The sequence below is a fragment of the Pseudoliparis swirei genome, chromosome 24 (assembly GCF_029220125.1).
Source record: "Pseudoliparis swirei isolate HS2019 ecotype Mariana Trench chromosome 24, NWPU_hadal_v1, whole genome shotgun sequence".
In the NCBI taxonomy this organism is placed as follows: Eukaryota; Metazoa; Chordata; class Actinopteri; order Perciformes; family Liparidae; genus Pseudoliparis; species Pseudoliparis swirei.
In genome coordinates, this window is record NC_079411.1 from 1,886,161 (window position 1) to 1,906,544 (window position 20,384).

Sequence of the window (20,384 nt, forward strand, 5' to 3'; positions counted from 1 at the left end):
GACAACGTTATATATAGATTGACAAAAAGGGGAAACCAGCAACCATTAGTGGACAAAATAAATAACTGTGTGAGTTAGTGACTCGGCGGAAATTCTAAAGTTAACACAAAGGAAGAACAAATTTGATGATTCCAAGGGTATGTTGTGTTTTCAAGAATCTTCGAGTGCAGAACCGAGAAAGAATGTCTGGACAGTGCCAAATTATAATAAAAGGTGTTTAATTGAAAATATTACCAATGGTCAATAACGGTTGCGATACAGAGTATAACTCAGCTGAGGGAGCATGAATCACTGCATCCACAGACCGCCAGGCAGTTAACTGTCTAACAGAAGTCAAGCTCACTAAATCTAATCCTCAGCTGGGGGCTTCTCACAGGATCAACGGCCTACATGCAGCTGACCTGCATGCAGTGCATCTCTGCCGTCATCCAAAGGTCAAAAGCCTCGTCTCTCTGGCCTTATACCTCCCGGACGTCCCGGCCCCAGGGGAGATATTCACTTCTCATTGGTTAACCTGTCTAGGTAAAACATTAGTCCTGATCCACTCATTGGCCGAGCCGTCTGTCCGTCGGTGTTGAAAGCGTGTCCACGCCCCTTGACACTTGAAGTCATCTGTCCCTCTTCCTCTGCGTCGTTCTGTCCCCTCTCTGAATGGCATCGCAGGGGTCCTCAGAGGAGGGCCGTCCTCAGGACGCCTCTCCGTCTGCTACTCAGTGACCGTGTTTACATGCATTTGAATAACTGGCTTAGTCGGACTGAAATCGAATTATCCGTTTCATGTAAACACCTTTGTGTTCGACTATGTGCGGTCCGACTACGATCCGATTAACACCCCGGATAACTCGATCCGATCCGGTTGATAATTCGACTATCGCGGCATGTAACGGTGGATTGGATTAGGAACTGGACTTTGCGTCTTTGCGCATGCTTGAGATCCCACCGCCCTCCTCCCCCCTCCTCCCTCCTCCCTCCCTCCCATGTCGTGACCCGGAAGTCGAAAGAGACGATAATGTCACTATTAACATCATGCAAGAATAGTAGAGGGATGTAGCTTCGCCTTGCTCTCTGTTCGCCATCTTTCTCGAAATGTTGATGTTGTTGTTGGTTGTTGTTGGTGGTGGTGAAGAGGTCAAGCGGAAATGGCTGTATCACCACGAGTTGTAATGAAAACAGCGCCACCTATCGTATCGGATGTGACATGCTTTCAAAGGCCAATGATTCGAATGACTCACTGCCATGTATATTGGGATAACAGCTGATCCCCCAAAAGAGAGCAGAGTCCGTCTAAAGCGAGATTAGAATGATACCATCATGTAAACCACTGAGTCTCTCCGAGCCAGGTGTGAACTTCCTTCCCGGCCCCAATGCGCTCCATGAATGGGGTCTCTCCATGTCGGGGGAGGGGATCCCTTGCTGCCATTGATCTGTTTCTTGTCACACAGAAAGATTCATTTTACCAGTTACAGTAATGCATTAAATAATAATCCAGACCTTAACCAAACAATATTGTAAATTATTAAACAATAACACACATTCTATAACAACATGTATGAAGTTATGGTATATTAGTAGGGATGAGAATTGATAAGATTTTAACGATTCCGATGCCTTATCGATTCCTGCTTATCGATTCGATTCCTTATCGATTCTTTTATCGATTCTTATTGGGCAAGGGGTGAAAAAAAGAGCACAAACGGGTTTATTTACATTAATTTTCTTTTATATAATTTTCTATTATGCTGCACACCATATACAGTATGTATACATACACATTTATATTTTTTTAAATAACCAAAAACATTTATACATATTCCTCTTGAATTTAAATTAAACATAGATAACTTAAATAAAATGTATTCTGTTTAATTTAAACATGTTCCTAGAGATTACAGTGCTCCTTCCTTTTTTTAAAAGGGTATATGAACTGCGCTGCCAAAAATGAAACTAGCAGTGGCAAATACCAAGTGTGCAACCATCAATTGTTTGGATCATAAACAATTCTTGTGCAGAAAAATAAGCATGTCTGCTTTCTCCGGGAGGATCCGCGATCTCTCAGGACTTATTGTGTCTCCAGCCGTGGAGAACACTCTCTCAGATGGAGGATGAACACAAAGATATGAGGAGGTGGACAAGACGTGCTCGCTTTAGCCCAGTGGTCCCCAAACTACGGCCCGCCTCCCCATGTGGCCCCGCCCCCTGAACAATATCAGAGACGCGTTCCGATTATTTATTTTTTTCACCTGGCCGAGCCGAGCACATTTTGTCGTGTGAAATGGAGCCAAACTTTAGAACGCCTCTGCCTAGTTGCCATGTTTGCTGCAGTCTGAAGAAGAAACTAAAAAAGTTTGCGCATGCGCAACGCCACAGAGGACCGTTAGAGAACCGTTAAAGAACCTTAAAGAATGTGGCTGACGATCCCAAACAATCGGTTCACTGGGAACCGGTTCTAAAACGGAACCGGTTCTCGATTCCCATCCCTATATATTAGTAAATCCTAATTTACATATTGCTTTCGTAAATTGTCTAATTCAACAGGCAACATTTCATATTTTTTCTACAAAAACGTGGATTTCGTTTATAAAAAGCGAGAGGCAGTCAGCTCTTTGATCCGGCGACGGGCCAGGCGGTTTTCCCATCATGCATCTGGTAACGCCCCCTTGTTCAAATGCTCAGCGCGGTCCTCGTCAGCGACCAGCGGCTCTGCGGCCTCGACGCGACGCTCTTCGCCCGCCTCCGTTTGTTGGGTCGTCACGGTTTCCATGCCGACGCCGGGCGTCGCCGTCCTCCATCCTTTGACCTTCTTCCCTGTGAAAACGTAGAAACCGCTTTGAGACGCGTTCACACAACTCGGGGAAAGTCTGCGCACGTCGCCGAGGGCGTAGATCTTCTGCCCTCTCGAAATATTTCTCCAGATTTTTGATCTCTTTGGACCTCAAACAGCAGAATGTAAACTCCGTGAGACGGGGAGAAGGACGACTCTTTGGGGAACGGGTCACGAGTCAGTCAGGACTGGATCGAGTCCCGGGGAATATTGTTGGAGTGAAATACGGCGAATACTAAATAATGCAATACTTTCTGCGAGAGCCGATTACTCATGTGTTCATGGGCTCTGATGTTATTTAAGTTTTAGTCTGAATATAAATATCAGGGTTCTTACACATGTTGACCGATGGATTTCCAGGACTTTTCCAGGACTTTAAACCAAATGTCCATGACCAAACTGAAATCTCGGTTTATAAATGAAACAGTGAGAACATTTAGTATTTAAACTGTGAATTCCAAAGCATACAGTATACATTAAATTAAACAAATGACCAGCGAACTTTCCAGTTAAGGCGCGTTCACTTGCAACGCGGAAAAAAAATAATTGCGCCGCCAGTATGAGAGCGTATGCCGGCTTATATTTGGAGCGTCTTTGTTTCCAAAACATATTTATTATTTTAAACTCGGCGTGAATGAACACGTGAAAATAACAACATTTCCATGACTTTTTCGAAACTTTTGTGATTTAAGTTTTTTCCACGACTTTTCCAGGCCTGAAAATGACCATTTTAAAATTCCATGACTTTTCCAGGTTTTCCATGACCGTACGAACCCTGAAATATGTTTGTCCTCATTTTTTTCTTCCATAAAGAGCCATAATATCACATTCTATTATTCATGACACGTTATAGTGTCGCGATGCAGTTTATTCCGGGTATGAAAAGGTTTTCGAGCTCAGGTTGGGATCACAGCGTGTCGATCAGGAGAGACACGACTAACGGACGAACATCACAACGTCTGCAGGGATCTCAGATCTCACTAAACGGTTCTGGCACCAATAACATGTTGGAGAGAAGTTTGTAACTTACAGATTGCTTTACGATTCCACAGAAAAACAGCGGCGACGATGATGATGATGATGATGACGATGACAATGATGATGACGAGTCTCCAGACAGTCGAGTCCTTTGCAGCGACTAAAGAGACGAATGAAAAGGTGATGCAGGTTTTTTATTTCATCTGTTTTTTCCTTCTGATGATTCATTTATAGTGAAGAAAACAACATTTAGACTCAACTGTCAGTCGGATGAACTCGTGTTCAAAGACGATGTCAAATAAATAAAAAGAGACTCAAACTTTTCTCTTTAAAAACATATTTACCTCGATCTTCTGATTCTGGTTCTTCTGTCACTGGAGTGGAGCTGGACTCTGTCGGGTTCTGTCGGGTTCTGTTGACTAAACAAACAAATCTCCCTCAGACAGAGAACACGTTAACACTCACAAGCACCTGGTTCAAGAAACAAGTTCAAATCTCCACGAGTTAAACAAACAACACACCACCTGTTCTAGAGTTTAGGGTCACAGACAGTTTGGTGTTCTCCATGAAAACTCAACTTTTATTTATCAAATTAATTTTAAATGAATATACAATCTAGTCAAAACATTGAGGAGGTTATAAATAACGATGTTTATAGTCAATATTAATGTTGTTCTTCTTGTGGCTCAAAGGAAGGCCAGTTGTATAGCTTCTCTCAGCAGCATAACTGTTTTCAGCTGCGCTCACATAGGGTTTCAAGGGTTTTCTACCCCTCCGCTAGTCTTCTTAGGCGATAACACAATGTACCATCAGAACACTGGAGATGGGCCTCTACTCACTATGTAGAGACTTCATTAACACCAGAGAATAGTCCTCCACACATTAACATGTAGAGAGGATTTATTTTAATGTTTGAAAAAAACTGTGCTTTGAAAAATAGCGAACCCAAACTTTTGAACGGTAGTGTACATCTGCTTCTGCTTTTATATTTTACATTAAAATCCACACTGAGCATCTTGATACAACTAAATCTGCGAGTGCGATTTTTAAAAAAGTTGTATTTTCTCGTATCAAACGTGTTTACCAACAATGACGTTGACGAAGCATCTGAGGTTCCGCTTGGTGACGTAAAACCTGTATTCTCCAGTGTCTTCCAGAGTCGCCGAGGACACCTGCACCGACCTGATTCCTGTGCTCAGGTTTCCGAGGAAAGTCGTCCTGTCCTTGAACTGGACGCTCTGGCTGTCCAGGTCTGGCTTCCGGTGCCGATATAAGAAGACCACCACGTGAAGGCCCTTCTTCCATTCCACCGTGCGGTTCTGGAGGTTCTCCGTGGGATCCACCTGACTGAGGAGAGTGAAGTTGTCTCCTTCCATCACCACCACCTGGGAAACCGAACAAACGGCACGAAGCGCTTCTGAGGAGAAACAACAACTTTCCTTCAGCTTTCAAAACGCCTCTGAAGATTTGTTTTTATCAAGTTTTGCCTCGTCATTACAGAGGTGACTAATTTACTCTGCATCTATTATTATTATTATTATTATTATTATTAAGAACAGCAGCACAACTAGTGTGGATACTCTGTGTGTTTAGTGTGTTACTCTGTGTGTGTTTAGTGTGTTACTCTGTGTGTGTTTAGTGTGATACTCTGTGTGTGTTTAGTGTGTTACTCTGTGTGTGTTAAACAGTAACACCATAGGTGGGACACAATAATAGAAACAGCTGCAACAATACAAGACAATTAAATATATAAACTCCTAATCACATACATCTGTAGCCAGGCACGTGCTCAGACATTTTAGGGGGCAGGTGCTCAAACCCAAAAAAAGGGCACCCAATGGCAAAAAAGAATTCTGACAGAGTTGAAGCATTAGCATCAATACACTGATGATGCAATACATCCTCAACCTGCGTCTCCTCTGGCAGCATCAGACCGCTAGCTTACATGTTCTTTATGAATAAAGATGAATTATTATATAGCAACAACAGTACAAGCGTTCTGATTGGCTAATGGGTCGTCATGCCAGCCACGTATCGCCCTCCTCGCTGGTCTGATACGGATCCGTACTGCCCTCTGACGTCATTTTCAAAATGAACGATATTGATAGACATCAACAGCCAAGAGCAGTGGTCCTCAAACTAAGGCCCGCGGGCCAGATACGGCCCGCCTACACATTTGGCCCGGCCCTCTGAACAACACCAGAGAGGCCTTCTGATCTTTGTTTCAGTCTGGCCACGCAAATCCTACACGAGCCCCTGTTAAATAGAACATAAGAATTATCTCCCTCTCTCCCTCTCTCTTCTCTCTCTCCCTCTCTTCTCTCTCTCTCCCTCTCTCTATTCTCTAAACACAACTAACGTCAGTAAACAGCTGCAAGGTTTTGAAATCAGGATTTCGTGAGTTTTTGTTTGTTTATTTGTTGAGGAAACGTCGGACCAGTTGTGACGTCATGTTTTCAGCAGCGCTAATGTTGTGGTTGATTTATCACAAAACAAGCAGGTCGGGGCGAAATTCTCACAAGAACTCAAATAAATGCCCCGTCGGATATTAAAACACATTTGGGGGGACTTGATGACAGAGAGAGTAACTTTTATTCTTAAATCCTGATGAATGAAAAAAGTGTCTCCAGCAAAAAGGGCCCTTTACTCAACCAGGGCAAAAGGGGAGGAGCTTGAGCACCACTAGGGCTCTACCTGTGCACGTCCTGTCTGTTACGTTTTTATGAACTGGTACTCTCTCTCGGATATTAGTTCAACTGTGAATATATTATATTTATTAGGCTTTATTGAACGTGAACACCACGATGACAGGTTAGGGAATGAGTGAAGCTCAACCGCCTCAACGCACTAAAACGAGGCAGAAAGCTCCAGAAAGTTCCAGAAAGTCTCGTTAATATCGAACAAAACGAGCTTGAATTATCGGTATTTATTAAAGTTATTGCGATGTTCGGGTCAAACGCGTTAAACGAGTTTAATGGAGCCAACACGAAGGTGAAAACAGCAACGCTAATTAGCACGACGGTCAAACTGTAAACGTGTAAGAAACAACAACAGCAGCAACAACAACGTCGATGTAAACTTACCGGCAGCAAAGGGAAGAAAAATTAGTAAAGGTATCATTGTCACGGTTATTCTAAAATACTTGCAGCGTCTGCTAAATGACATGTAATGTAATGTAATGAGTTGTTGCTTTAAAACAGGGGTGATCAATACGTCGATCGCGATCTACCGGTCGATCGCGGCGTGTTATTGGTAGATCGCATGACCTAAAAAAAGATTGTCCCGCCCCCCTGACATGTTCTATAGCACGTCTTTGTTCTTTTATTAAACTAAACGTCTGTTGTTGATCGTCTCTACACAGCAGCATGTCATTTATGTCGCTACGTGTCGCGTTAGGGTACAATCACACCAGACGCGACTCTAAAAAACGCAGCCGCACCAAAAACGCCTTGGCAAAAATGTGCCGGGCCAAACAGCGCGGTGCACCTGTGGAGCGGACCTGCGTGCGCAACCAACCATTGATTTTGAGTTCGCCTCCTGCTTGATTCGATTGGCTGCTTTGGCCGAGTGTGACGTTAATGAGCGGCGCGCCTCCGCGCCTCCCGTCTAAAGGCGCGTTCACACCAAAAGCGAAACTATTTTTCGCGTCGCCCAAAACGCGTGAGTTTACTCGCTCGACCATTCACCGTCGTGTTCTCACCATGAGCGTCGAGACGCTCCGCGAGGGGCGGGGCTTATCTCCGTCGCCCACATCGCGTCGCCCGGGAAAATATCGCGTCTATCGCAGCCACAAGCCACGTTGACTTTTCATGGGATTTGGTCGCGCGAAAAAATAGTTTCGCTTTTGGTGTGAACGCACCTTAAAGTTGAGAATATTTTAACTTTTAAGCGCGCCTATAAAACGCAAGAAACCCGCCGCGTGGCGTTTAAAAGTACCAGAGGGAATCAATGGTTTTGCGGGTGACGCGTTTTTGAGAGGCGCGTCTGGTGTGATTGTGCCCTTCACTCTTCTCGGGTGCGCGCATCGGGGCAAAGCAAAAAAAAGTCACTTGCCCCCTCTTAAGCTATACTTACAACGTTGTCACACTGCTGAAATTTACTTTTATTATAATAAAGATGAAAGTTTTTACCTGAGAGACTTTGAGTGTCGTTCACATGCTGAACAACTTACAACCGAAAGTTCGAAAAAAATAAAAAAAACTTTTTGGCGGCATGAAGTTTATTTATTTATATATATATATGTATACATATATATTATAGTTATTCCCACAGTCTGTCATCATAAACTACAGACGTTTAAAATAGTGACATTTACAATGTTCTATTGTGTAAAAGTAGATTTAGGCTACAGGACTAACACTTCAAAGAACTTTATTGTTTCTATTTTCTGGTATAATTCATACTTCCACAACACTACATTTGTCTTTGACCGAAAGTAAAGAATGAAAAACAACCGGAAGAAGAGGAAGAGAAAACAAAACACGCAGCATCAGGTACCCTTTTCCCCCCATATTTATTTGAAATTATTCCAAATGATAAAAACATGGTTGATTAACATGACATGAGCACAGGGGTTCTGCTCCGAGTGGACAGCGTGAGAACAGGAGGGTCACCTGTGTGACCAGGTGAGCAGAACACCCGGGACAGGAAGTGGAGTTCCTCCACCCACCTGCATGACAGCACCCGAATAAATGGATTCATCTTTAATAGAAACGGGATCCCAAACTGTAAGAAGCTCACGGCCACTCGGACCGAAGCTCAGCCACCGGAACGCCGTTATAATCATTTCTCTTTCCTATTTTACAAGCTTTTTACAACATAAAAAATAGATCAATAACTATGATTACCACATTCCTTAATGTAAATATACAATATGTATTGCATTTCCTCTCAAATAAACTTGTTTCTTATTCACCTTGTCGTCATCATCTTTTACCCCCTTGAAAAGAAAAGAAAGTCCAAGTCTGGTACCGATGAGCGACAACAGATGAGTGTCCGGCAGCGACCAGCAGGGGGCGCCGCTGAGCGAGGGTCTCTGGCTTTCAATGGGACGTAATGAGTGTTTTAAGAGAAGTAAAGAACCTCCGTCTGCTCAGACGTTCTGTGGCACTTAAGTGTTCCTTTTCTAAAAAAAAATCTTTCTTTTTGGGGTTAGCTGCTCCCGACTACGATGTGTACGGAGCTCTCGGACGCCGTCTGGCCGTGAGAGTTCTTCCACGTGCAGAAACAAAAAGACGAGTTGAGCTTTCAGAGCGACTTCCCCGACAGGAAGGGGAGGAGCGATCCGCCGAGAACGACTTCAACTCTGCAGCTGAAAGTCACACGGTCTGGGTCCGGTGAACCCATCAGAATTTAGTGTAGTGAACCCGCAGAAGTGTTCGGAGAACGATGCGATATGTGAGCTGCGGCACACACACACACACACCTCGTAGTGTGTGTGTGTGTGTTCTAGATCTCAGGGGTCCTCCGTCGTCATAAGTGCATAAATAAGCGCCAGGCACAGTGTCTCGGTGAAGTCAGCCGAGAGTCCGTGCAACGTCGCCTGAAAAAGGAAATACAAACAAGCCCCGCCCCCTTGCCCCCCCCAAGGAGAGGAAGACAACCCCCTCCAGGTGTAACAGGTAAACGACGGCCCTCTGGCACGACGTGGAGCGCGTCGCAGTTTGAAAATGTCTCAATTACGTTCGTCTAAAAAAACGTGAATGGAAACTTCCCGCGCGGTTCATTTGACTCCGCCCACTTTTGGCACACTGATGCACACACACACACAGACAGTCACACACACACACACACACAGTCACACACACCCTCCTCTGGCACTCCTGGAATGGCTATTTAAGACAAAATATACCCCCCCCCACACACACACACACACTCATGACGTCATCAGTTCTGCTGGTGATCCGTCAGCTAAAAACATAAATAAAAAAGAGGAAAAAAGAAAGAATGCCGACACCAAAATAATAAAAACGTTATAACCATGATTATGGATAAAAGAAAGTAAGAACGTTGGAATGCACAGTTTAGGAGTTTGGTCCTGGTGCGTCGGACAGAAGCCTCGACCACGGCTCTGACCACGAGTGTTTCTTCTTCTCTTCTTCTCTCTTCTTCTCTCTTCTTCGTTCTCTTGTGCAAAAGACAGAAAGCGAGCGGCGAGTCAAACCTGCTGAGGCGTCGCGGTGTTTACGTTGTGCTTCCAGCTGGTGGTTTTAGGGTGAGTGTGTGTTGTGATTAGAGCGAGTCTTCACCCCTCCCTCTCTTTCTCTCTCTCCCCCTCCTCTCTCTCTCCCTCCCTCACAGACCCGAGCGTTAAAGTCCTGAGCTGAGGTCCGTTCACCTTCCCACCGGCGGCGCCGGAGGAGCTCCTCTCATCATTGCTAAAGGAGAGAGAGAGAAAAGGGGGAGGAGAGGTCACTAAAGGTCAGATGTACAACCACTTCAACACACACACACACAGTGTACTCAGTGTACTCCCCGTGTACTCCATACTCAGTGTACTCCCCGTGTACTCCCTCTGTACCCCGTGTACTCCCCGTGTACTCCCCGTGTACTCCCCGTGTACTCCCTCTGTACCCCGTGTACTCCCCGTGTACTCCCTCTGTACCCCGTGTACTCCCCGTGTACTCCCCGTGTACTCCCCGTGTACTCCCTGTACCCGTGTACTCCTCCGTGTACTCCCGTGTACTCCCATGTACTCCCGTGTACTCCCTGTACTCCCGTGTACCCGTGTACTCCCCGTGTACTCTCCGTGTACTCCCCGTGTACTCCCCATGTACTCCCCATGTACTCCCCGTGTACTCCCCGTGTACCCCGTGTTCTCCCCGTGTTCTCCCCGTGTTCTCCCCGTGTACTCTCCGTGTACTCCCGTGTACTCCCCGTGTACTCTCCGTACTCCCTGTACTCCCTGTACTCGTGTACTCCCCGTGTACTCCCCGTGTTCTCCCCGTGTACTCCCCGTGTACTCCCCGTGTACTCCCCGTGTACTCCCCGTGTACTCCCTCTGTACTCCCTGTACTCGTACCCTTGCTGGTTTTGCTGGGGTAGACCTTGTTGACGTGCCGGTACTCCTCTGGAGGTGGAAGGTCCTCAAAAGGGTGGAAGTTAAACTTGGATTCAAAATCATCTGAAGAAGAGAGAATCAAAAACATTTAAAATGTTTATTAAGACGCATGAAGACTGTCGTCTAAAAACGGGAGCTTTATTTTGATATATATTAAACTTATTAAAATATATAAAAATTTAGAAACATATATATAAATGTATGAATATATATACAGGACTGTCTCAGAAAATTAGAATATTGTGATAAAGTTCTTTATTTTCTGTAATGCAATTAAAAAAACAAAAATGTCATGCATTCTGGATTCATTACAAATCAACTGAAATATTGCAAGCCTTTTATTCTTTTAATATTGCTGATTATGGCTTACAGCTTAAGAAAACTCTAAAATCCTATCTCATAAAATTTGAATATTTCCTCAGACCAAGTTAAAAAAAAGATTTATAACAGCCGAGTGTTTGTCAAGGCTCAGGAAACCCTTGCAGGTGTTTCGAGTTAATTAGACAATTCAAGTGATTTGTTTAATACCCTACTAGTATACTTTTTCATGATATTCTAATATTTAGAGATAGGATATTTGAGTTTTCTTAAGCTGTAAGCCATAATCAGCAATATTAAAAGAATAAAAGGCTTGCAATATTTCAGTTGATTTGTATTGAATCCAGAATGCATGACATTTTTGTTTTTTTAATTGCATTACAGAAAATAAAGAACTTTATCACAATATTCTAATTTTCTGAGACAGTCCTGTATACACACGCATGCAACAGGAAGCAGTAATCTAGGGAACAGTAATATAAAGAACAGTAATCTAGGATATTTAATATAGGGAACAGCAATCTAGGGAACGTCCCATCCCTCCGAGTTCGTTCCAAGACAACAGAAAACTAAAAGGGAACGTTTTGCACGACGTGTCAGACGGTCGTTGACGTCAAAGGTCAAAAAGGAAACGGTAGTCGAGGAAACGGTAGTCGAGGAAACGGTCACGTGACCAAGTCTCGAGGATTAAACACGAGCGCCGAGAATAAAAGAGGAAGTGGGTTCACGTCATGAACGATGACCACGGTGTAAACAGGAGGTCTGCATTCACAACTGACGGGTTCAGACTAAAGATGCAGCGTTGCATTGTGGGAGATGTAGTTCCTCAGAAAAATACACAATGAAGACTCACCCATGATGGACTTGGAGGAGGAGACGGAGGAGTGGCTGCCCGGACGGGCGGGCGGCGGAGGGGTCCAGCGGGTCCGGGAGGAAGAGGTGGATGGTAGGGAGGAGGAAGAGCAGGGGGGAGGCTGTTGTTTGGCCATTCGGCTGTGGGCCTCCGAGGCAGCGGCGCTGTGGACGCTGGAGGAGGAGGGGAGGGGAGGGGCGTCCCGACCGCCGTTACGAGTCCCAGAGGGGGGCACCTGGGGAGCTGTGGGACACACACACACACACACACACACACTTTAAAACGGACATTTGTGGCAAAATCTGAGTGCGTTCAGTGAGTTAAACTACATGTTTACAGATTTCCTACAGTCTTGACACCAAGAAATGTTCCACCGATGGTGCATTCAAGGAGGCTCCGACATCTTAGATTTGAGAATCAGTTCTTGAAACTTATATTCATTTTAAGCACGACTAAAACTCTCATTCTTCTTCTTCTTCTTTCGACTTATTGATTGTATTTCTGTATTCAATCCTCTACGAAAAATAAAAATAATAAACCCATGGCTTTAATGGATCCAGTGACACGCGATTCCTGGACCTTGAATGCACCACAAGTCTCCACTCCTCCAGTATTCAAAATGACGTAACTTTAACAAAATGGTGAATAAATCCGACGAAATTTTCTCTGCGACAAATATTTAATATTCTACTGAACTTCATCTCTATTAGGATAGGATAGGATATATACTTTATTAATCCCCAAGGGGAAATTAGTTCTCTGCATTTAACCCATCCTTAGTTATTATGGAGCAGTGGGCTGCAGTGATGCGCCGGGAAGCAACTGGGGTTCAGTGCCTTGCTCAAGGACACTTCGACTTGCAACTAATGGGGAGAGCCGGGATCGAACCGACAACCTTGGGGTTGCAGGACGACCCCCCTTACCCCACTGAGCTACAGCCGCCCCCGATTAGACGCAGATGGAAGAGGAGGAATGATGAGATATTCCACAGCGCCGCAGGAATGCAGAGAAACCAGAAGGCCAACAAGTGGCTTCCTGTTTTGTGGCTCACACAATTATGAATAAATAAATAAAATTATATGTATTTCTTTTATTATAAAAAAATATATAATATAAAATAAATATATTTATATAAATGAAAGAATATTTGTATCAGTAAATACAAATATTTATAGATATATATAAATAAACAAAAATATATGTATGCATACATTTTTTAAAGATATACATTTAAAGGAAAATTGTATATATATATATAACATATTTATATAAATAAATAAAAATATTTATATATATATATAGATATAAATAAACAAAAAGAAATGAATAAATAATTTTTTAAAAGATATAAATGAATATATATATATATAAAACTATGAAACTCAAGTGAGTTTCCTCCGCTTCAGGAATCTAAATGTTTCAGAGATTACGAGTCAAAACTCGCCTTTTGGCCTCTTGAGGAACATTCCGGCAGAACACGCATAAACATCCTGAACGAGGAGATGCAAAGTCGAGAGAAGGCGGAGCCATAAAAGTTCAATTATATAATAATAAAAAAATAAAAACAGGTGTTAGCTGCAGCTCTGGATCCCAGAAACTGATCAACAACAAACACGTGTTTCCTGGGTTGATGACGATGATGATGAAGACACTACGAGGTCAGCGCCTAACCCACAGACCTGAGATCTGCAGCAACACAATGCAACCCCATCTCAAATGAGACAACCGTTGACCTCTGACCTCTACAGGCCGTGTTGGTTTGCGTACCTGATCTGCGGCCCGGCGGCTCCCTGGCGGGTGGAGGCGGCCTGCCGGCCTGCTGGGAGGTCGGAGACGATGAGAGGGGAGGTGGAGGAGGAGCGTGGCTGCGTCCTTGGCCGCCCGACGTGTGCTTTTTGTGCAGGGAGTTGCGCCTCTGCGGCAGCTGGGGAGCTCCGCCCCCGTCCACCTGGGCCGGCCCGTTGGAGACGCCGGCCGACGAGTGCGGCCTGTACGGCGGGGGAGGCGGAGGAGCCGAGGAGCCGCCCGTCGGCGGCCTGCTGGAAGACGGAGGCGGCTTCGCGTTGCCGGGAGGGGCGTGGCCTCTGTTGGGCGTCGGTGGGAGGGGCTTCTCTCTGCTGTGGGAGGAGGAGGTGGAAGGCGGAGCTTGTGCCTTCTGGCCGGGAGTCGGCGGAGCGTTGCTGCGGCCTCCTCGGTTAAAGGGTGGAGGAGGCGGCGGGGCGGAGGTGCTGTGCTTCATCCCGCCGCCGCCGGTGGAGGAAGAGCCGCCGCCGCCGCTGTTCTGGGAGGGGCGCGAGATGTCGGGGAGCGAGGGGCGGTGGGAGCGCTGGTGCTCCGGAGGAGAGGGCTGGTTGGCCGGGGAGGGCGAGGAGGAGCGGCCTGTGGGGGGGCGGGGGGCCGCGGCCCGGGACCCCGGGGGCCGCAGGGCGGACCGGCCCACAGAACCACCCACAGAACCATCTGTGGAGGGGGGAGAGAGAGAGAGAGAGAGAGACACAGGAGAGAGAGAGAGAGAGAGACACAGGAGAGAGAGAGAGATAGAGACACAGGAGAGAGAGAGAGAGGGATAGAGAGAGACACAGGAGAGAGAGAGAGACACAGGAGAGAGAGAGAGAGGGATAGAGAGATATAGAGACACAGGAGAGTGAGAGAGAGAGACACAGGAGAGAGAGAGAGAGACAGAGAGATATAGAGACACAGGAGAGTGAGAGAGAGAGACACAGGAGAGAGAGAGAGAGATGGATAGAGACACAGGAGAGTGAGAGAGAGACACAGGAGAGAGAGAGACACAGGAGAGAGCGAGAGAGAGAGATAGAGACACAGGAGAGTGAGAGAGAGAGAGAGAGATAGAGACACAGGAGAGAGAGAGACAGGAGAGAGAGAGAGATAGAGACACAGGAGAGAGAGAGAGAGAGATAGAGACACAGGAGAGAGAGAGAGAGAGACAGATACAGAGGAGAGAGAGAGAGACAGATACAGAGGAGAGAGAGAGAGAGAGATAGAGACACAGGAGAGTGAGAGAGAGAGAGAGATAGAGACACAGGAGAGTGAGAGAGAGAGATAGAGACAGAGAGGAGAGAAAGGAGAGAGAGAGATGTTAGTTCAGGACGTTACGGAAGAATAAAAACATCATAAAATATCAAAAGATGCTCATTTATATTGTTATGCCAGGCGCCCGTGAACTGATCATTAACGTAGTAAACGGGCAACATCGGTGCGTCGCCGTGGTTACAGTGGAACAGGTCGAGTCCACGATCTAACATTCACATCTTCCTCATCGAGCTCATCCAGACTGGAGGTCGCTCAGGAGAATCAAACCGAGAGTTCATCCATGATTCACGTCCTCCGGGCTCCAAGAGGAGGAGACAACCTCCCAGTCCACATCGGCTTTTGTTACGTCTCTCATGTGGACCGATGGATTTCCAGGACTTTAACCCAAATGTCCACGACTAAACTGAAATCTCGGTATAAACATGAAACATTGAGAAAATGTTGCGTATTGAGAGCGTACGCCGGCTTATATTTTGAGCGTCTTTCTTTAAAAAACATATTAATTATTTCAAACTCGGCGTAAATGAACATGTGATTATAACACATTTCCATGACTTTTATGATTTAAGTTTTTTCCATGACTTTTCCAAGCCTGGAAATGACTATTTTAAAATTCCATGACTACATTAAATATATAGAATCAGAGAATTAAAAATAAAGCAAAGAATATTTTTTTACCTGCAACTGAGCGTAACTTTGGCACACCTCCTTGGAAAAGGCCTCCCATTCCCATTGGCCCGCCGCCGCCGCCTCCACCACCACCACCACCACCTCCTCCTCCTCCACCACCTCCTCCACCTCTTCCTCCTCCTTCTTCTGGTGAAATAAGACCCGTGTCAACATTATAAAATTAAAGCATAACAATAAATACATTTTATATGGAAATATGTAGAGATAATACTCAGTCAACTTCATGCTGGTGAGAAGCTCCATCAAAATATTGTTTTCTTTTGTGCATTTACATTTTATAGTTAATTTGTGCGATATGAAGAAAGATATTATGATTCAATGCAAGTCAACGTGACCTTGGCTAATGTCGGCTAATTAATTTGAATCTAAAAACTGACCCAAGAAGTCAGATAAATAGATTATTCTGGGTGTTTTACTGCCTCTGAGTCTCTTTCTACTTTGTGAAGACCATGAAATACGACAGAGAGCTCCACGAAGAAGCCGGTAAAGAACAATCTTTTACAAGATAAGTTCAGAGAGTGTGTGTGTGTGTGTGCTGACTGTGCTCACTCTCTATGATGGGGCTGCTGCGGTCGCTGACGGCCCCAACCTTCTTCAGCCTGGCGCCGTTGCAGATGTCCGTCAGCAGCGCTCCGCGGCCTTTACCGCTGGGAGGAGCCGAGGTCGCCTGTGGGGGGGGGGGGGTTCAACAAATGAGCGTTCGCACCTCCCACTTCCTGTTTGGGTTCAAGCGTCTCGTACAGATTTTGACTGCAGAGCCCGAAATGGTATTTTTCTTTAAATACACAATATTTTGTCCATTTCACGTGTTTTTCTTTCCTTGTGTGCGGTCACTGACCTGACTGAAGGAGGGGGGGGGCGGGGGTCCCGGGGGAGGTGGGGGAGGGGGGGGCATCCTGTCCCTCTGTTGGCACCTGTCTGCGTGGGGTGGGGGGGTGAGGACCGGCGCCGCCTCAGATGGGACGACACGCGGACTCCTGCAAGACGAGACACATTTAGATTTATTTACGTTGAATAGAAAGTCAGTTAAAGTCAAATTATTTTGCATTTTTAGCTGCATAACAGAAGTAAAAACTTTTTTTTAAATCTGTAGAGAACACCGGCAAGTGAACAATACAATGAAACGCCATGTGCATGGAGAGGGGTGTGCCGATATTTAACTTCTTGATGAACCAAACTTCCAAAAGGTAAGAATCCTTGAGGAGAGAACAGAGGAGGATCCCTCTCCAGGATGGACAGGTGGAATAGATGTCATGTGACCAGAAGGAATCATTACACACTAATTAAAACACAATGAATATGACAGAGTGGATGAAGAGTTGGTAGTTGGCATGTTCCACATCCAGACCTCCACGGTCCATCAGGTGGAGGTAGAGAGGAGGAGCGTTCGTCCGCACGATGAACACCTGAAGCTGCTCCGAATGTTTCCACCCAGCGGCCGAGGTCACGGGATCTCCCCAAACCAGTTAGCCGCCTGGGCCCATTGTTGGCTCAGGCGGCGCCGGCTGCTCACCCCACCCGCCGCGCTCCATTCCTCAGCCTGGCTGAGCGTCGGGGCCGCTTTCCACCGAGGGAAACCAAAGGAATCTCACCGAGCGAGCTCGCCAGCCAGCAGCGTGGCTCAAACAGAAAGACGCGAGAGAGAAGCTGAGATGGGGGTCATCGGTCCTCTGGGAGGGAGGAGTAATTGTTTTGAGGCCACAGAGAGACTAGCTTCAACACCAGGCAGCAACCTCCTTAGAGGCTGCATTCTCTCGACTGACCACCAGGGGCGACGGCTCTAGTTTTATAGAAGTCTATGAGAGAATTTTCTTTGTTGCCTTTTTGGTATTTACTCTGATTTGTAGTCGCTCTGCTGAAGTAGGGCTGCAACAATGAGTTGATTAACTGTCATCTATCATCAGCAGACATTTAGCACAACAATAACACTTTGGAACTACAAATACTTTCTGTGAATTGAAGGGAAATGAATTTACAACCATTAGGACACGAGTTTGGACTCATTCCACATCTGACGGGAAGTTTCCACGACTTCCACATCAGCCCAGATAGATTAATGTTATGGAAAACAGTGGCTAGTCGCAGCCCTATTACGTCTATATATCTTCACTCGTTCATTCTGAATTACAGCCGATGCCGAATAATTTTTTTTTTTTAAAGTTCCTCTTCCTGCTGACAATCATTTAGCAAAAATCATTAACAGATGTAAGAATTACTGAGAGCTGAACAGAAGTCTCTGAATACAGAACCCTGGGGTTCATCCTCACGTAATAAGCGCTGTGCGACCAACAGATCCTCCGTTTAGTGGAAGAGGAAAAAAGAGAAATAAATAACCCGGAGAACCTGAAACCAGTGAATTTGTTCTGCTTGAAAACAACTTAAAAGCTCCAATAAAGCTCCAATTCTAATCACTGACCTACCTGGAGTTAGAGGTTTTAAACAGGTTAAATATAATTAAAATATTAGGCCTAGCATAGAAATATAACTCATATAATGAACTATTGAATTGCAGCAATTATTATATTCTTCAAATCTGCAACTTTTTCCTCAGGAGGAACCAAAGATGTCACTAAGACGCTCGACAATAGACTTCAATTTCACCAACTACGGTATTAAAGTATTGAGACCTACATTGAACTGTTGCATTGCCAGAGGTATCGACTGAACAGTTCTCCCTGTTGGCAGTGAGATTAAAAACAACGGGCGTCTCTCATCACCATGTACTTTTAAAAAGAAAAGAAAACTACATAAATATATATAAAAGGACCACATGACATGATGGAAACTCTTATCCCTGAATAACTTTTAATATTGTATCAATCTGTAAACATGAGTCCCTGACCTTTGAACCCCAATAATCTGTCTAAGCCTTTGCACTCAAGCTCAAAGTGGTTCAATAAGTAGGTCAAGAAGCCTCAAGTCCATCCAAACAGACACGAGAATAAGTCGATCAACAACGTGACGTTGCACAGGGAAACACAGCCAGGAGGAAGCTAGATGTGTGTGTGTGTGTGTGTGTGTGGTCAAGGAAACACTGAGCTAAAAGGCCTCGTGTGTGTGTGTGTGTGTGTGTGTGTGTGTGTGTGTGTGTGTGTGTGTGTGTTTCTAGGCGTTTTAAAGCCCTGACAGCCACAGTAAAGCTGCACCACAGCCCGTTGTTGTTGTTGTTGTTGTTATGTGCTCACACACTTCATCGTCCCTGTGGCCTCACAGGTGAGCACGAGTTCACACATCGAGACGTTACGCATCGTAACTGCAGTGGGATAAACTCTGAGTTCCTCGCGACGTAAACAAAACATGCACGTTACCTTTAATTGAGGTGGTTTCACTTATTTGCAGAGTATTGTTTCTCCTCCCTGTGAGGCATTAGCACTCGAGTAAATTATCCGAGTAATTCTTTCCACCGTCGATTAAATTTTTTGGAACAAACAGGATTAAAATCAGGCCCGGACAGGTAGGTTAGCCGCGCCCAGGTAAATGGAGGAGCACACCTGGGCGCTAGCTTAAAGTTAGCTGCAACAGCCCGAGAACCTACTCACCGCGGGACTCGAACACGTGACCGGTTGGCGAGCTCGTCCTCCAAAACAGCATTAATTTAAAAAAGAAAGCACCCCCCAAAAAAATGTTGATATATATATATAAAAAATATAGGACGCTGGCAAAGTCCTGGTGACGTAAGTTAGCCGGCTAACGTTCGCTTCGGCTCGCGGCGGCTAAACGGCGGATCTTCGCCGCAGTTCGCTTCACTTTCCGGCTGTCAGTCCGACTTCCGGTCGGGCAGTTCTTCTTCGGGGAGTTCACTTCGACGCGCGTCCAGGTAGATCAACGTTACCCGCACGCATGAGCGGCCGCGCGCAGATCTATCCTCGCCCGTTGACACCTTCGTCTTCTTCTTCTTTTTTGTATCTGTCTTTCTCGGAAACCCGGAAATGGGCCGACCGATACAAAATGGAGGCGGATCTAAGCGGCGTTCACAGACTGTCGTAAATCGCAGTCTCCTCACTCACAAGGTCGTAATCGGAGCTCTGAGACAGATCTGCAGTATTTGGAGATGGTTTCATTGATAGTACACGTGGTCAAGAGTATTTATATATTGTAAAAGTACCTGAACTTGCTCATTACAAGTAAATATCGTGCATTACAAAACGAACAGTAAAGTTATTTTAACATTTTATTTGACTTGATAAGTTGTTAGTTTTCTCAACACAAAGGAAACTCTTCATTCTTCAGTTTGTCAAACATACAAGCATCAACACGTCTGGAGACACGAGGTTTTCACTGGAAGGAGAAAACTACAATATAGTAAAAAGTACAACAATTACCTCTGAGGTGGAGTGAAGTGAAAAGTACAATTTAATGACATATGAGATGTAGTAAAACATACAACATTTACCTCTGAGGTGGAGTGAAGAAAAAAGTACAAAATATTGACCTCTGAGATGTAGTAAAAAGTACAATAATTACCTCTGAGATGGAGTAAAACATACAATATTTACCTCTGAGATGTAGTAAAACATACAATATTTACCTCTGAGATGTAGTAAAGTAAAAAGTAAAATATTTAACTAATAGTAGTACTATATTCATATAAAATTGAAATACTCAAGTATTTC

The 20,384-nt window shown here is 45.1% G+C and overlaps 2 protein-coding genes across 2 annotated transcripts; both read right to left on the reverse strand.

Annotated features, from left to right (window-relative positions):
• Positions 1-1,561: 1,561 nt before the first annotated feature.
• LOC130189567 (uncharacterized) lies at positions 1,562-6,103 on the reverse strand. Its single transcript, XM_056408437.1, has 4 exons — positions 4,884-6,103; positions 4,144-4,218; positions 3,852-3,959; positions 1,562-2,805 (listed from the first exon to the last, which is right to left on the reverse strand). The coding sequence occupies exons 1-4, from the start codon at positions 5,173-5,175 to the stop codon at positions 2,636-2,638; spliced, it is 645 nt and encodes a 214-aa protein (XP_056264412.1). The 5' UTR covers positions 5,176-6,103; the 3' UTR covers positions 1,562-2,635.
• Positions 6,104-9,760: 3,657 nt separating this feature from the next.
• Positions 9,761-19,678, reverse strand: LOC130189548 (WAS/WASL-interacting protein family member 2-like). The gene is made up of 8 exons (XM_056408410.1): positions 19,311-19,678; positions 16,610-16,748; positions 16,321-16,438; positions 15,760-15,894; positions 13,798-14,490; positions 12,031-12,273; positions 10,821-10,922; positions 9,761-10,176 (listed from the first exon to the last, which is right to left on the reverse strand). The coding sequence occupies exons 2-8, from the start codon at positions 16,664-16,666 to the stop codon at positions 10,133-10,135; spliced, it is 1,392 nt and encodes a 463-aa protein (XP_056264385.1). The 5' UTR covers positions 16,667-16,748; positions 19,311-19,678; the 3' UTR covers positions 9,761-10,132.
• Positions 19,679-20,384: the final 706 nt, after the last annotated feature.

Excerpts from the sequence above, each read along its gene's own strand:
- LOC130189567 (XM_056408437.1), bottom strand. The coding sequence starts at position 5,175 with ATGGAAGGAGACAACTTCACTCTCCTCAGTCAGGTGGATCCCACGGAG. Across the intron at positions 3,960-4,143 it reads ACCAGAATCAGAAGATCGAG|TCGCTGCAAAGGACTCGACT; the intron begins GTAAATATGTTT and ends TCGTCTCTTTAG. Across the intron at positions 2,806-3,851 it reads GTGGAATCGTAAAGCAATCT|GGAAGAAGGTCAAAGGATGG; the intron begins GTAAGTTACAAA and ends ACGTTTTCACAG.
- LOC130189548 (XM_056408410.1), bottom strand. The coding sequence starts at position 16,666 with ATGCCCCCCCCTCCCCCACCTCCCCCGGGACCCCCGCCCCCCCCCTCC. Across the intron at positions 14,491-15,759 it reads AAAGTTACGCTCAGTTGCAG|ATGGTTCTGTGGGTGGTTCT; the intron begins GTAAAAAAATAT and ends CCCCCTCCACAG. Across the intron at positions 10,177-10,820 it reads CCCCAGCAAAACCAGCAAGG|CAATGATGAGAGGAGCTCCT; the intron begins GTACGAGTACAG and ends TCTCTCCTTTAG.